The following is a 16,214-nucleotide window of genomic DNA, read 5'->3' on the forward strand; positions in this document are numbered from 1 at the left end:
ACATTTCGCCTTTTTATACCTAGCAATCTTAGCTGTTTTAAAAATTAATAAATACCTCTACTGAATTTCTCTCTTTTTGTGTGCCTGCGTGTGTTGCATGTTTTACTTAATGAAAATACTCGCTCCTTATTTCACAAATTAAACAACTCATGCTATAAAACTAGTTCGCAAGGCTCATGGAAGTTGTAAGTTTAAGTTGCTGTTCTCGTGCCAGCTCTGCAGGTGTGCTCCGCCGAGACTCGCTTTTATTTAAACCAAGCTTCCGCCTAATTGCTGTCAGAGTGCCCGCGTTGGATGCACTGGCGTGCCACAGGAAGCGTGCCATTTATCTGGTGGAGCCGTGGGAGATCCCACGCCACTCCTCCCTGCGCCCACCCCTTGGTACTCGGCTCCTCCCCCAGGCCCTCCCCAGCAACTGAGAGTGATTCGAGCGCTCGGTTCCCTCCTTAGGACTCTCAGGCACTGCTCTCTCGCTAGCCGGGAAAGCCCAGCAAGAGACCGCCAACTTCGGGGAACGAGGAAGGGACTCCAGGAAGCAGGGGCATTTTGCGAGTCTGTGCCGCACTGGGCGGGAACAGGCATTGGCTGGAGGATATTCAGGGAAGCAGGAGCGCGCGCCGGGAAGCAGAGGAAGCAGCACCCGCTGACGGCCCCCGACCAGCCTGTGGCGGGAGCTTGCACGAGAATCCTGACAGGGTCGCGTACCGGCTGCCTCGAGCCAGCGCAGGACGAGCAGGCGGCCCCCGGGGAGGGTGTGAGCAGGCTGGGAGTCCTTCAGACGGTGCCCGCCTCCAAGCTCGTCTAACGCTGCAACACCTGGCCGGACACGTCCAATCACTTTCCCTTGCCTGGGAATGATTAAATGTGCCACAGACTAGGTGACCCGCAGACCTGAAACCCTCCAGCCGCTGGACAGTACCAGGCGACAACAACTGCACAGCCCAGAACCAGCGTCCCTGCACCAGACAGACCAAGAACTGCCCCCCCCCCCCGTGCCATTTACTGGTGTGTTAAAGCGACTTGCAACACATTTCCCTTCATTGGCCGGAATCAGTCTGGCATTAGAATCCCCGATACCTAAACAGATCGGAGCCCGCCTGCTGTGTGTCACCAGTCTATGCAGCATTGCCCTGCATCAGAATGGACCGCCTGCTGTCAGTGAAGGGTCTGACCAAGCTGGCGGCACCTGCCCCCTGAAATACGCACAGGTTGGCTCTGGATGCCAAGCGCTGCCCTGGCTAGTCTCTCTTTGCACTGAAGTGGGGTGTCTGCGTTTCCCCGGCAGCGTTTCCTATTGAGCTGCTGAGCTCCCTACCCCCCACCCCACAGAATGGCAGCTATCAAGGCTCTGCAGCAGTGGTGTCGACAGCAGTGCGATGGGTACCAGGATGTCAACATCACCAACATGACCACTTCGTTCCGGGATGGTCTGGCATTCTGTGCCATTCTCCATAAGCACAGACCTGACCTCATGTGAGTACCCGCCTGGAGCGTGTTAAGACCTGCTGCCAAGCACTGGTGTAAAAGCTGGCAGAACCCTCTGGGCTTTTTTGTTTTGTTTACACAGTGGCACTCTCAGAAGCGATATTATCGCTTGTTTAGTCTGCAGTGCCCCACCCCCCCCCCCTTTCCTTGTATTATGCTTTGACAGCCATTGGGTTGTCTGAAATACACGGAGAAGGGCAGTGCATGGGACCCGCAACTGTAGCTCGATTGCTGAGGAGTTCATGAGTCATATTGCACAGTTGTGATGCAATTGCCGAAAACAAGTGGTTTCCAAGTTTGCCTGTTGCCTGAAATTCCCTCAAAGGTGCTGGCGCAACCATTGATCATGGCTGTCTGAAGCCTGGTATCGTATGTGACAAACCAGCCCATCATGTTGAGCCTTGCGGTCTTTCCCTTTGGGGTTTCCCCATTCACCAATAGGCTGAGTAGTGGCATAAGGCAACTGGTAACCACCTGAAATTACCATGAGGCAATAGTTATGGAAACCATTTTCTGGCCTAGGCCTTTGTTTGGTTTTTTCTATTACTGTTGTAAATAACTATTATCAGATGCATGCTTTTGGGCACTACAAGGTATGGGGGAGGTAGGCCCTTTTTTGCACTAATGTTACTGTTTGCATTCCAAAGGCCCAGGTCTGTGTAAGCGGTTCCTGTGTACTTTCTGGCTAGCACTTTCTCTTTTTGTGTTGAAGGCAGCCTCTCCCTGATCCATACTGCCAAATCATCAGCCCACGACTTCTCTAACAACCTCCCGTTGTTATCTTTCCCCGTCGCCCCGTGTTATGGGCAGTATTTTTTCCTGGCATTTGTTTTGTTGGGTGGAAAAGAAAACTCTTTTATTTTTTGGGTCCTGCTCTGTTCTGGGCTTGACCGCTGTGTCTGACCTTATGATTTTCTCTTTCTCTCTGCCAGAGATATCCTGGCAGTATGTTTTTTGGATACGAAGGTTTCACCTTATTACTCCAATGTAGCTGGTTGAAGTTTTAAGTCGTGTAAAAGAATACATCTTGGTCTGCGTTACATCACTACGCAGTGGGTATGCAGTCGTTCACAAGTTCAGTGCTGCAATTGGCCGTGGGTAGCGGTCAAATGGGTTTGTGGTGACATCAGCAAGATTCCTGATCATGGGGGGTTATATTTCTGATTTAAATCTTCATAGAATTTTTTTGTTCAGTTTTAGGGACGGTTTGTCTAGCATTTCCATACCCAGGTCGCGATGGAGCTCTGCTGTCCTTGTCCAGGGGGGAGCACCCGTTGTAATCCGTAGTGCCTTGTTTTGGACCCTTTCAAGAATGCTGCAATGTCGCTCGTGGCAGCCACTTAAGACTGGGGAGGCGTAGATCAAGGTGGGCCTGATTATAGCTTGGATGACTTATCTTGCTGTGTATCGGCATAGACATACTCTTCAAAAGTGGGTATAGTGCCACTAGTTTGCAGTTGCTTTTTTGGTGTTTTTTTTTCCTTATGGTTTTTCCAGTTTAGTATTGCAACCATTGTTCCTCCAAGGTAGGAGCTGCTGCTTTCCCAAGTGATTGCCTCCCCACTGGACATCCTTCAGCCACCCCTGGGGGCTCAGCCCCACAGTTTGAAGACCACTGCTCTAGATGGTGGTGGGATTTCTCTTTTGCAAGCAAGTGTTCAAGGCTCTACCGTGGAACCTCTTGTGAAAACTAGAAGGGCCTGCTCTCTATCCCAGTTGGAGAAGTTCTAGGGTCTTTCGTATTTTTTTTTAATGGCGAGAATAAGTCGCTATTATAATAAAGGGGGGATTGAAAAGTTTTAGCCTGGTTCTTTACTAGGAGTGGTATGTAAATTGTAGGTCATAGCTCTTAGTATGAGCGTGCAATATTTTATGAATTTCAGCCTGCCAAACGCACTACCCACCCACTCACTGTAACTTGCAGCTGATGGATCTTGAGATCAGAATCTAATGATTTAGCGACCGGTCCCAAATGTGGTGGTTTCATGTTTAATCACCAGAAGATATGTTCTTTTAGGAGTTAAGGGACAGGCATTCCTCTGGGTGCGGCTCGCTGTGTCCTGGTCTATGACCATTAGGCATACCTGGCACTTTTTGTTGGGCCTCACCCCAAGAGAAGAGAGTGCAGTGTGTTGCCACGTGTCTGCAGATTGTGGGTTGTATCACCACTCTTGCCCACAAACCTGAAATTCTAAGTTGGGCTACCTATCTGCAGTTCAATTTAATGACCTATATAATCTGCACATGTGGTTAACATGAAATGTTATTTGGACAGTATAGAAGGTCCAAAAAAGCAAAGGCAGGAATCTAACAATATTTAGTATTGAGAAGAAATGTGGATGGCCCTGAGAAATGTTTCTTTGACACCGTGATTTCTTTGGCCGCTCAATGCCATTCTTCGTACTAAGTATGAAAATATGTGGTGGTTGTGTGGGCTTTTCTAATGGCAGGAAGTCCAGCGATTTCTCACAGGGTTATCTGGGGGGGAGAAAACTGGGGGTGCAAGAAGGCACAGCGGGACAAGTTACCAGCTGCCTGCTTTTCCTCTGGATCCCGCTGGTCGCCCCCCGCACCTGGAGAGGATTTTCCCACCCACCATCCCTGGTTTCAGGTCTTGGGGGTTGTTTAAAAGGTCGAATGGGGACAGCAATGACCCTGAGGAGGGTCTGTCAGGATGGAATATTGCTCCTGCAGGGGGACCCGGTGCCCAGGGGTTGTGCTGATTATTTGTGGCCAGACCGGCAAACTTAGGACAGTTTCGAGACAGTCGAGGCCTTGGGGAGCAGGATTGGGGGACGGTAGGTACAGGTACTGTGCCTCGTTTGGTCCCCACGCCCTGCTCTCTAAGACTCAATAGGTGGCTGGCAGGTGCAGGTTTGTAGGGGGAATTTTTGGTGTATTGCAAATTGCTGGTTTTTAATGTTTCTTAGCTTGTCGTTGCATTTCGTTTTATTGTGTGGTGTTAATAAATGGAGCCTAAACTCCACCAGGTGTAATGTCTTTCCTGGCACCTTTTGGCCCTTGTGCTACCCATAGGCTTGACACTTTTCACCCTAACATTTGTTTGCCCACAAATTATTTTCTCTTGCTTTTTGTCCCATGCCTATAACTGCTGCTTGCCGCTAGTCACTTACTTAATCTCAATTGTGCAGGGGCAGTAACTGCTGTTGGCCACAGGGCCTATTGTACCTCTCACAACTTCCCAACCTACTGAAATGCTTGTCATTCCACTATCAACTGCAAGACCCACCACGCTTTCCATGAACTCATATCATACACAGGACTATTCCAAGCTATCGTATACCCTGTGCATTTACGATTAAGGGAAAATGGGGCAGCCTCCATACTGCATTGGGTAGATATTGTGAGAGACCACCCAATATTCTAAAGAAGGCGTGAGATCTGTTCTGTTTTGCATGATAACCTTTCCTGTGGTGGGGGTGGTGCATTGTACCTGAGCATCATAACAATACATGATAGTGGGGTGGGGGGGTCGTTCTTGGCATTGGGCCATTTCTTTCAGGACTGAACTGAAGACTTACATATTTAAGAATAATCGTTCTTTTCTACTTTAGCTGAACACAATATCTATAGTTCTGAAGGTTTCGTGCTAAACCAGGTTGGCATTTTCGTAAGTTGGTTCATTGGAATCGACCACAATTTACAACAAAGGGGACTTTCTCAACTTCCGTGCTCTGCCTGTTTCTAAGTGGCCTGAACCTTTGATGGAAACAAATGTGTTTGACATAATGAACACCTCGGGTTCCGTCTTATGAACACATTGCAGTGTGTTGCGAAGCTTCAGGCAGGTCTAGCTTGCTAGCTGCAGGTAATTAAGATAGTTATTGTGCGCGCTGCCCATTCCGTGTCTAAAGTGTCTTGTGTTCTGGCCTGTGTTGCTGTCTGACACCGCCAAGATCCATGGAGACTTCAAATGTTCTCCCCTACCGCAGGAATCGAACTAAAGTTTTGACGAGCAAGAGGCTAGAAGCAACTCTGATATCGGGCATCACCCAGTGAGCAGGGACTTCCTCCAGGAATGAAGCGATTGTAAACGGCTTGCCGCATAGCCAGGAGCAATGTTTAGCTCCTGCTTATCAAATCTTTATTTGGATCACTGTGGTAGCAATCACAGGTTAACCCATCAATAGAGCTGAGTGGACTCTCCGTTCCTCGTGTCAAGCTTGACTGCTGTGGTGAATGTCATGGCATGTTATGTGTTGTAAGCGCACCGTTTTTACCCTTTCTGGGGTTTTTGGCACTGAATGCTGTTGCAGATGTGAGAGGTTGCTTTGCCGCAGCGGGAGGTGGAGGCGCATTCCTCATGGAAGCTCTGCTAGGCCTGAACCAGCTCTTATACATCCCTGACACTTTAGAGTATTGTGTTGGTGGCCAGCGTTCTGCTGTTGGAGGCTAGGAATCGACTACATTTATCTTGCAGTCTGGCTCCGCATTGACTATTTTACTTCATCTGCTCGCTTCCAAGTTTAGTTTTTGCTTGCAAGCGGGGGGGGGTGGTGGGTCTTGTTTTGTGGTCCTGCAATTGGCATCTGCCTGCTGAACTCTCACCTTTACTGATTATATTTTGGACCATTGTATCACGTTTCTTTCTTGGTTGGTGTTCTTATGTCCTTTCTTTCAGTTTTCTTGCCCTCTGTTGTTTGTAACTATTTCCCCTATTGTACTAATTCATTAATTTTTGTAAAGCACTTTGGCATAAGTTGCTATAGAAATAAAATAAATAACAATTTGATTACCGCTAAAGGACAGATTGGTCGCTGGCGATTGTCACACATAATGGTAATCACAGAAGCCCCGTGGATGATTATCGTCCAATGTTGATTGAGGAATCCATCAGATGGGAGCTGGAAACTATGGCATGCGCAGAACAGTAGACTATAGCTATGTAAAAATGTGTTTGCCTGGATATGCACAAACAATGGGCTGTGGCAGCATGGTTTTATGTCTTAGTGATCTGATGTTGGGTAGGCCCAAATATGGGATGTAGAGCATTACCCCATTATAGTGATTATCTGCTGGTTTTTGCAATGGATGTATATTATTTCTGTTGTTGTGCGTCATGACATTGTGTGGTTGAACTGCAGTGGTGTTGAGTTTACACTGTGTGGTTGTATGTATTCAGCACTTATGTTGGCGAATGGTTGTGTTGGGCGGTAGGTAACACTTAGGTAGTTATGCAGTTGATTGGTGGCTGTGGGGGTTTGGCCATTATAGCTGATGGTAAACTATGCACCAGCTGTCTTGTGGCTATTTCACCATGCTTCCGCCTTGTGGAAGGTCCTAAGTTTTGCTATGTTGAACCCTGACTATTCTGATGTGCTTGTTATTTGATCATGGTCTTGTCTGGTGAGTTGTAGTGATGGGCATGCGTGCCACATTTTAGGGAAGGCTACTCCAGCGTTTACAGTGAGGCTACTTGCAAAAAAACACTTCATTAGGACAGGTATCATTGGAAGTGGTAAGCGTGCATAGGAGTTAAGGTGCAAGTGGATCGTAATTGCCAGGGGTCTAGATAAGATTTTGAAGTGGGGCTATTCTACTCCGATTTTTGGAGTTGGAAGTTAAAATGATTTTTTTTTTTTTAGGGATTTACGGTGGGGATTTTTCAGGCTAGTAAATGTATATATATTTTAACTCTGAAAAAAGGCACCCTTTTTGTAACCCATACAGTTCATTAAAATAAAACTGGCTTTTTATTTTCAAGTTCCTCTTCAGATCAGGCAGTAACAAAAGTATACTGCTTTCCCGTGACCCCGCTTTGCTGGTGCCATTGGTGCGAACCTAGGTGTACGTGGAAGCAGTGGGCAGCATTTTCTGGGTCCATTGTTTCATATTTTATTTATTTTTTGGGTTTACTTTTACTCACTTTTTTATGTGGGGAGTATTTGCCTGTTTTTGGGCATAACAGAGGCTGGCAGTTTGTGGTTGAAGCCTTCGCTGCATTACAAGCTTTCTTGCACTGTGTATTCAAATTCCGGTGTTTCGAAGGGACCCTGGCAAGGAGATGTTAGTATCTGCTCTGGGCGCATTAACTGACGAGGGCTGAGGGCACATTCAAATAAGGATAGGTAGTCTAGTCGATTGTGATGTTGAGTGACATGCGTTGGTTGAGCTTAAATAGCCACATGACAAAACCATCACTGTGACCCGGCCTCCCAGCTGCAGTTCTGATCTTATAAAGTGTCTGTTGTGAGGTTGAGTAGAATATTTTCAACATCTTGACCTTATTGCTCACCTTGGGCTTAGATTGGCCTTTGGCCATCTAGATTGTGTCTTCTGCTTTTGTTAAATGACCCTTACTCGGACTGACACTCTTTGTGTGTGCTTACTCTGATTCTCTGGCCTAGTGTTAAGGCATTTCTAGTGTGTAACATGTTGAACTGGCATTGACTACTAAAAGAGACTTTTGTTTCTGCTGTCTCCCTGAACCAACACTGCTGTAGGTGTTCCTGATTTCATGATCCCTGCTCAGGTTGTTGTGTTTGTGGCATGTCCTCATTCATTCCCTGACTGCTGGCCCGCAGTATGGCCAGAGTCTGCTTATCTCCCACTCTGGAACGCTGTTGATCGAGTTTCTCAGAATTGAGATTTCTTTCATCCCTTTTAGCCTCGTGTCATGTAGGATTCTGTGTGCAGTGCCCTCCAACTCCTGAATGTTCCATTCTTTCCTGGATGCCTTCTGGTTTTATGTGTACCTATCCACGTTGTGAATGCCTTCCACTTTACCCTTTGATTAAAACCTCATTGAGACCATGTTCTACAACAGCAACTGGTAATTTCTTTTTCTTAAAGCATTCCAGCTCCTCACTGTTCCGCAAATGTGTCCACACACACTGACAACCAGGAGATATTTTAAGGATGGAATGTTCCCTGGGAAATTTCTTCCTACCCTCCTTGGTCAGTGGAGCTCTGGGTGGAAAATATCTTTTTGTTTGTATCCTTTTATCTCCTGTAATGTTGACAGTTTTCCTGTTTAACTCATTGGCAGCTTTGACATCATGCCCAGAAATGTCCTCCTAGGTATTTAAAAGGAATGTGAAATGTTCAGAGCCCGATACAGACCCATTGGGTGCTCCACGGAGTAATCTTCTCAGTGTGAAGTGGCTCTGCACACCATTGGCTCGATCACATGACTTATTCTTGATCCGGACCATAATATTCATGTGTTGATGAACTTTGACCAGTTGCGTTATTGTTGGGTCATGTGGTACAACATCCAGCTGCTTTACTAATGCGGAGGTAGACCCTGTGACCCAGTTTGCTTGTCGTTTTCTTAGGAATCGCAGTTTGCCACAGCTAATTTCTTCTCAGTACAACACAGATAATTCCCCATGTTGTCTCTTTGCCTGTCTCACCTTGTATTGAAGTGACGCTTCATGGATGGATGGATGTTTCTGCAGTCGCCTGACTGCCTCTCCTTATTGAGTGTATGCGCAAACTCAACACTGTGGGTACTTCACATGCCTAAATGGTTTACGAAACGCCTGTTGAATGCTATAAAACTCAATTTTCTGGATTAATAATTGTCTCCTAGTAACTTGCTAAACCCTCAGCCTGCTTCCCGAAGATCTTTGCCATGTAGTTTTATCTGGAGCCTCTGGCATGCCAGTGACCAACTTTCTTTGTGTTCTCTTTCCTAGATTGGCTTCCTATTTTATTTTTTACGGCTCTCTGTGGGCCCTACTGTTTGCTTGCATGTTTAGCTGTGGAAATGGCAAAGTATTAAGCAGCTCGGAGGCCCTTGACTCTCCATCACCGGGGTCTAAAACCTGTGGGTCTCCAGAAGTCTTGGACCACAACTCGCACAATCCCTTACCATTGACTATGCTCTCTAGGGTTGATGGGAGTTGTTGTTCAACACATCTGGAAATCCAGATGATGCAGACCTTTGCTCTATTAGATACCACATGGCACTTAAAAAAAAAAAAAAAAAAAAAAAAAATACATGAGCTCCAACTATTTTTGTTTTTAATTCTTCTTTTTTTTTGTGTATGGATTTCAAGATTTGTTTTTTTCCTCATTCCCTTCATTCGACTCTCTGGCCCACATTACAGAAGAAATTCTGCCTGCCCGGGCAGCAATTGTTTGTAACCTTTGGGGGCGGGTGGCATCCCTCTTGCTCTGTCTGTATATGTATAAGTAAGTGTAAACCCTGTTTGTGCTGGTCCCATTTAGGCATGGGGTTGCGCAAATCTCAGTGCGCTTACCAAGGAGAAAATATTGCAGTGCGAACAAGGAACCGGCGGTACTACACATTTCAAGTTGCAAACCACTAGACGGGAATATAAAGTCAATTGCCCATTTAAATTTTACATACATACAGTAGTACACCATCTCTAAATCGCGGGGTCAGTTGTCACTACCTAGTGGTAGTACACATTTTGAGGCCAGAGCTGAAATCGGATGTCCTCCCAACACATGCCTTCCCAGTTCTGTGTTTAAGTAGCTAGCAAATGCTTTCTGTGAGTTGTAGTCTTGGTTAACTTCAAAAGCACAAAGTGAACTGAAGGCCCTGATACCAGTGATGTGTAAAATGTAGGCTTAGGGCTGGGAAAGCTTGACAGACCTAACAAACCAAACTAGGGCAATGGGTAACACATTTATTATTCAAAGATGTAATTAATTTCACTCCACATAAATGTTATCATCTTATATTCCTCTATTCGCAAAGCCATCGCAAAATGAAATTTTACGTTTGACGTGAAGTCCACTACTCGCCCAGTGAACTCCTTAACCCTTGGTTCCCGGAGGCCCTTGCAAGAACTGTGTGCGCCTTGATCAAGCTGGTTACATTTGTGTCGGCTGGGTGTAAGAAAACCACACTTGTGGAGTTCATATAAGGGCACAACACGAATCCTCGCTTCATTTGAAGCGATATACACGATGCCTTTGCTCACTCGCCGCTTCGCACTTTAAGGAAGTTGTGTATGCTGTTGCTCTCTCGTTCGCTTTTTTTTTAAATGACATTTCTTTATTGAAAACATGTGCAAGCTTCGGTTTGGGAATTTCTTCTCTTGCAAGTGGACACTCTGCTCAAAGTTGCCACTAAAAGCAAGCCACGTGTGAGCAGCGTCGTAATGTTGCGTTTTTTCGGTAGGGCAGTAAACAAAGCTGCGGTTTCCCAGCTCTGCGTGTCCTGCTGTGATCAGGGAGAAGGTTTGGAGATGTGCCGCCCCCTGCATGGCTGCACGTCTCTATGGAAACGCGTCAGCTTTCTTCATCTGGAGAAGCGATTGTGTTTGTGCAACTGACGGTGCGGTGAAAGCACACTCGCTGCTCTGTGCACTGAGCACTGTGTGTTCATGTTGTTACTTTGCTGAGGTACTTTGTCACTCTCATTTAGGACCACGTGGCTGGGTAACTTGATGTGGAGGGTATTCATTAAATTCTGCTTCATGTTCATAATGTGTTTGGGGAGGGAGGGGAGCGGTGGAGGGGGAATGCAGGCCTTTTCTTTGGCCCATTGAATTCTTACTCGATGATGGTTTTTGGTAAACGCCAAGGTTCTTATTTTTTTTAGTGTGCAACTTTTCGACTTCAATACTTTTTTTTTAATGCCATATCGATCACAGAATGGTACTGCAGATGAAATTCCTGTATATTTATTGGGGCCAGAGAAGGTCCCGTTTGGAACAAGGTAGGTTATTGCGCGGTACATTCCCTCGAGATAAGTGTCGAGTGGTCCGAATGAGGAGTGTTGTGTCCTGGGCCCAGTGCACAGGGTCCAGGCACACCATTGCTGCGGGCACCCAGCTGACTCACCTACGGTGGGCTTGTCGGGCTGGCACACGCGTCAACCCCTTGGGGTGGTGGAGGAACCCACCACACCCAATTGCAGTGGGTCACCCTGAGGGGCCGTGATCACACGGACCCAGACCATGGCGGGGGCACCCACGCAGTCGGAGCCGGAGTTGCCCAGCAGGGGCTCAGGAGCACAGCTTCAGAGTTGCCCGGCATGAGCTCTGCTGAATACCAGTGGAGGGGACAGTGTTGTCCGCTACGGGCACTGTTATGGTAGAGGGGCCTTACAGATGCCCTCTGCCTGTAAACGCAGCGCCAGCACAGCGCTGCAAATGAATACACATCACACTGGAGTCAGTTACTCGTGACTGCCTGAGCGGGAAACAGATCATCCCTTTTTATTCAGTTAGTCACATGGTCACCGACCTGTGACATTAGCACAAACCCTGGGAGGGGCTTGTTCTCTAAAAAGGGTGGCACACCACAAGAAGGTCGTGTGGTGCGGCAGTTTCCAGTGGTTCACTCAGACAGTAGGTCTCTGCATAGGGCAAATTGTTTGTATTGGTACATAGTAATGTGGGTGGCTGCGAAATGGGTGCAGGCTGTTTTCCAAATGTGAGACCTCTTTGCACCTTAGCCAATGTTCCTTCCTCTGGCTGAATGTGGTGCCGTGGATGGAGTGAGGGTGAGTGTTGTGTTAAAGAAGGGGGGGCTATGTTCTGTGTGTGCTTCAGGCCGCTGCCCTGTAGGCCTTCTAAAAGCATTCTGCCCTGGTTGAAGACTGTGGAGGGAACATTTTGGAGGAGGGTGCTAGGAGTGGGCCCAAGTGTTCCAATCGAAATAATAAGATTGGAATTGGGATTGACATCTCTGGTACACAAGTAGAAAAACGAAGATGCTTACTGTATCTAAAAGCTAAACTAGCCCCAGTTTGTCCATTGTTGAGCTTACTCGACAACCATGTAAATAACAACCTTGCCACACTGGCAGAGGAATCCTTCAAAGTTGTGGATTGGATTACAAATTGGGAGGAGAGATACCACGATCAGACAGATACGTTTGTCATTAAGCTAGAGAAGTGGGATTGTTGTTCTAACGCTAACCATCTGAGTACTCTAAAGAGTTATGGTGAGGTGTTGCCTTATTTTGTTTCACACCTTTAGGGTGCCTCGGCCCTTCTTGAGGTTGTGCCCTAGTCCAATGATTTGCAAATTTCTACTACTCCTGCACATCAACAAACTCCCAGTTCTGCCAACAATTGGCAAGGAACTCTCGATTCCAAAAGAAGCATGGATCTGCCGACATTGTCGAGTTCAGGATAAACCTGAGTCTACCCGACATGTTTTGACCGAATGTAGAGAATTCGGCACGCTTGTATATGAATCTTCTTGGGCCTATGTCACAAAATACGATGACATCAAAGGTGACAGTTTTTGGTCAAACCGTCTAAACACAGGAAAGAAATCTGCCGTACACATCACACTTTATAGAGTTTGGTAGGGAGCCGCAGCCTCAGGCAAACTTAACAAACCAAACTAGTGGAATGGGTAACAAATTATTTATTCAAAGATGTAATTAATTTCACTCCATACAAATGTTATAATCTTATATTCCTCTATTCGCGAAGCCATTGCAAAAAGAAATTGAACTTTTTTTTCTTTTCCTTGAATCGATATGCATGAAATAATGAATGCATTTATTTAAGTTGTATGTAAGCGGTTTCCTTTTTAGATTCTGTTATTTGTATTATGAATGTTCTTTGAACTATACACATAAACATTCATGGTCGTCAATTTGACTCCTTGCATGCGTTTCATCAAACACTGCTTTTGTGTGGATTTTGTAAGAAGTCTGCGTTGGAGGCACATTGCTCGTCCACACGGTGAGCGTGTCGCTGCCCATCTCTGTTTACATCATTGCTGAAGATCCCTAGTTTTGCAGTAATGGAGAATGTTGCTCCTGTCCTCGGCAGACTTACCTGGGTCTCGTCTAAGTGTGGCGTGTTGCATTGGAGTTTATGAAACCTCCTAGGCCTCAGTTGTAGGCAATAGACTGACAAGGTGTGCAAACATATTTTATTTAGCCCGCAAAATGAAAACCTGCCCTTTGTTTTCACTGCATGCAACTTTTCATGGCTCATGCAGGCTGAATTACCGATCAGCGTTGTGTGTCCGGGGCAGTCGGTCACATGTCGGATGCCACAGCCCTTTGAAAGGCCCAGCATCACCTAAGTGGCCATTTAGGGTTGAAGCCACAAGTTGGAGCTGATTGTAGGAACACGTCCCCACCGGAAGCATCAGACTTCATAAATCAAAGGAGGGCCTCTTTAAATGTGTACTTGTTGGGAAGTGTGGCGTTAGAAAACATCTCCGTTTTTATATATGCACCACAAGGCTGCCTGAGACGGGTATTCCGAACGGAAATCAAGGAGGCACATACACCTCCTTTTGTAATGGGTCCCACACATTTTCAACGGTGTGTGTCTGGCCTGGCCTTTGCACAGGCCTATTGTGGACAATGTGTAAGACTGTGTGCGGCCCACTGATGGTTAACGAAAGCTCACTGCAGGTGTGATTGGCAGGCCCTTGAAGCCGAATGCCTGCTTCCTGGTGATTTGTCAGCTCTGCATTGTGCCCTTTGCTCCCGTTCGCTTTATGCCACATCCTCATATTTTCTGCTTTCACTTGCAGATTATCCAATGCTTTATCATTGGAAAAGATCATAATTCTGCATTACGGTTTACAGTGTGGCGGGCGAAGGTCTCGGAGTAGAGTGGCTTATATCTTGCAGACTGCCATTGGGTCTTATACTGATAGCTCAGTCTCGGGGCACGTGGGCTTGTCTGAGGGGTGCATTTGCCAAAGGCGGGGCTAGCCCAACCTTAGTTTGCACGAGCAAAAGGAGCAGAGTAAAGGCAATGAGCATGGAAAGAGAGGATGAGACCCATAGTCAAACGTGGGGGCAGAATGTTTTGAGATGGCATGGCATGGTGGACCATAGGATTTATGATGTAGAGAAGATGAGTATATTCAATATGCATGGAGCTAATTGGAATGCATTATAAGGCAAATTTGCAGAATAGGAACATTTTGACATTTTATTATTTGGATGCATGAGGGGCTTAAGATGTGCTTGGGCCACCCTAAAAACTTTAGTGGCTTGTTTTCCTCGACCTCCCTTTAACTTCTACCACAGGTTAAAATGCAGAATGTGAATTTTGGGACTGCCCAGTCCGAGGGTAGAGTGAAGTGTGTTAAAGAACAGACTGTAGGAAGGTGAATGTTTGTGGCTAATGGCGGGTGGGAAAAGGAGGTGCAGTGTCCGAATTCCTAGAAAATCAGGCGAGTATTGCTGGTGTAGCCCATGAAGTGAGTTCTATTGTGAATTGAGTATTTGACAGTCCGAAAACCTGTATTCTCTGGTTATCATCTTTACATTTCTGTCGATGAACATGGACACTACATGGATTAAAAAGAAACCAAAAAGCAGAAATAGTCCATGCACCTGCTTCAAGTTTGACTTGTTTGCCAGGTACAGAGGTGGACTGGCCTGAATGGGAATATGATTTTGGATTAGAGAAGGTGTTCCCAAGTGGCACTGCCCTGTCGAGCTCAGCCATTGGAGGTCAATTGGGTTGAAAAAGTGAGCAAGCATTTAAAGTGTGCACTCTTTGCAGGTAGATTCCTGATGTCCTCACACTTTCCGTATCCTTCAGGATCCCATTCCCTATGTTCCAGTGTGCTTGGTAACCCGTTTACCAATTCTAGAATGACCATTGCCTACACTACAGTCTCTTCCAGTTCTCCTTGTTGGGTTCCCTTTCATTCTATTCTGCAGACAGTCGCCCTGCGGATCGCCAGGACCCCATGCAGCATCCCACTCCTCTAGACTGCAGAAGGAAGCTGTGATTGCGCATGCGCCGGTCCAAGCAGTGCATCTCGACAGCCAAGAGAGCAACGGGCTCATGGTGGAAAAGGCAGAAGTGGGTGGGAGGCTGGTCAGAGGTGGAAAACGCAGGAGCGAGACCACGGGTTCAGGAAGGAGTTGCCTGATAATGGTGGATGGCACAGGAGTACAAAGGTGCTGGATGGGAAAGGCATGTGCCACATGGATCGGGATGTGCGTGAAGGAGCAGGCTGCCAGTGTTGGAAGCGCCAGGTGAAGACACTGACAGCCGAGAGAAAGTTTTAGTCAAAACTGACTACTTTCATTCTCGGCGTCTAAACAGAAGATGCTCTAGATCACATGAAATGCACTGTGTTTACTGTCGCTGTGCTGACACACTAAGACTAAGTAGTCCCTGCGGCCTGATATGAAGTGGTTCCCTTGACACAGTAGCCTCATGTACAAAAGGAAATCTTCTTTGCTTGGTTGTTGCAGTGTAAGTGAGGAATTCGACCATCCGCTCGTTGGACATGCGCTCACCTGGGCTTTTTTGAAATTGTATATGAAATTGAATGATGGTAGGCCAACCTCTGGAAAATTGACCCAAGATTGGTTCATTAAGGTAGGCTTGGCCTACACCAATCACTGGGGCACATTTGTGTGGCTGAGTCCCTCTTTTGGCAGATCATCTGAAGACTTTGCAAGTAGTAACAAGAAGAACTCAGTTGGACTCTGGCTGAAGGTACAGTCAGTCTTACAGCTTCTGCCAGTGAAGGAAGGCCAGGATTTCCAAAGAGGGAAGCAAGATCCCTCCCTAAACATCTCCCAGGGAACAGAGGGAGATGCTTCAGCAGAGGACCCTGTAGCAGCTCCAGAACGGCTACCCAGCCAGCACACAGCATGCCCTGCTAGGCTCTGCAGCAAGCCTTCTAGGTGGGAAGTGCCAGAGAGTCGATGAACCAAACCAAGGGCAAGGCCGTTGCCTGCAACACTCTCCTCAGCTTTGGGCCGTGAGCCTTAAAGGACGACAAGAGCACAGTGAAGATGTTAGGAGTGCATCAACCAGCGTTCACCTTTTTAAA

At 46.8% G+C, this 16,214-nt stretch overlaps 1 protein-coding gene across 2 annotated transcripts in view; it reads left to right on the top strand.

The window, feature by feature from the left end:
* The first annotated feature begins 397 nt into the window (after positions 1-397).
* Positions 398-16,214, top strand: part of MICALL2 (MICAL like 2) — a 316,518-nt gene continuing 300,701 nt past the window's right edge. Inside the window, exon 1 of one of the 2 annotated variants that reach the window (XM_069647644.1) lies at positions 398-1,473. In XM_069647644.1, coding sequence (XP_069503745.1) covers positions 1,331-1,473 — 143 coding nt within the window. In that variant the 5' untranslated portion in view covers positions 398-1,330. The remainder of the gene's footprint in view (positions 1,474-16,214) is intronic. The other variant, XM_069647643.1, reaches the window with a different exon arrangement.

Source organism: Ambystoma mexicanum, chromosome 2q (assembly GCF_040938575.1).
Source record: "Ambystoma mexicanum isolate Mex_15411 chromosome 2q, UKY_AmexF1_1, whole genome shotgun sequence".
Classification (NCBI taxonomy): domain Eukaryota; kingdom Metazoa; phylum Chordata; class Amphibia; order Caudata; family Ambystomatidae; genus Ambystoma; species Ambystoma mexicanum.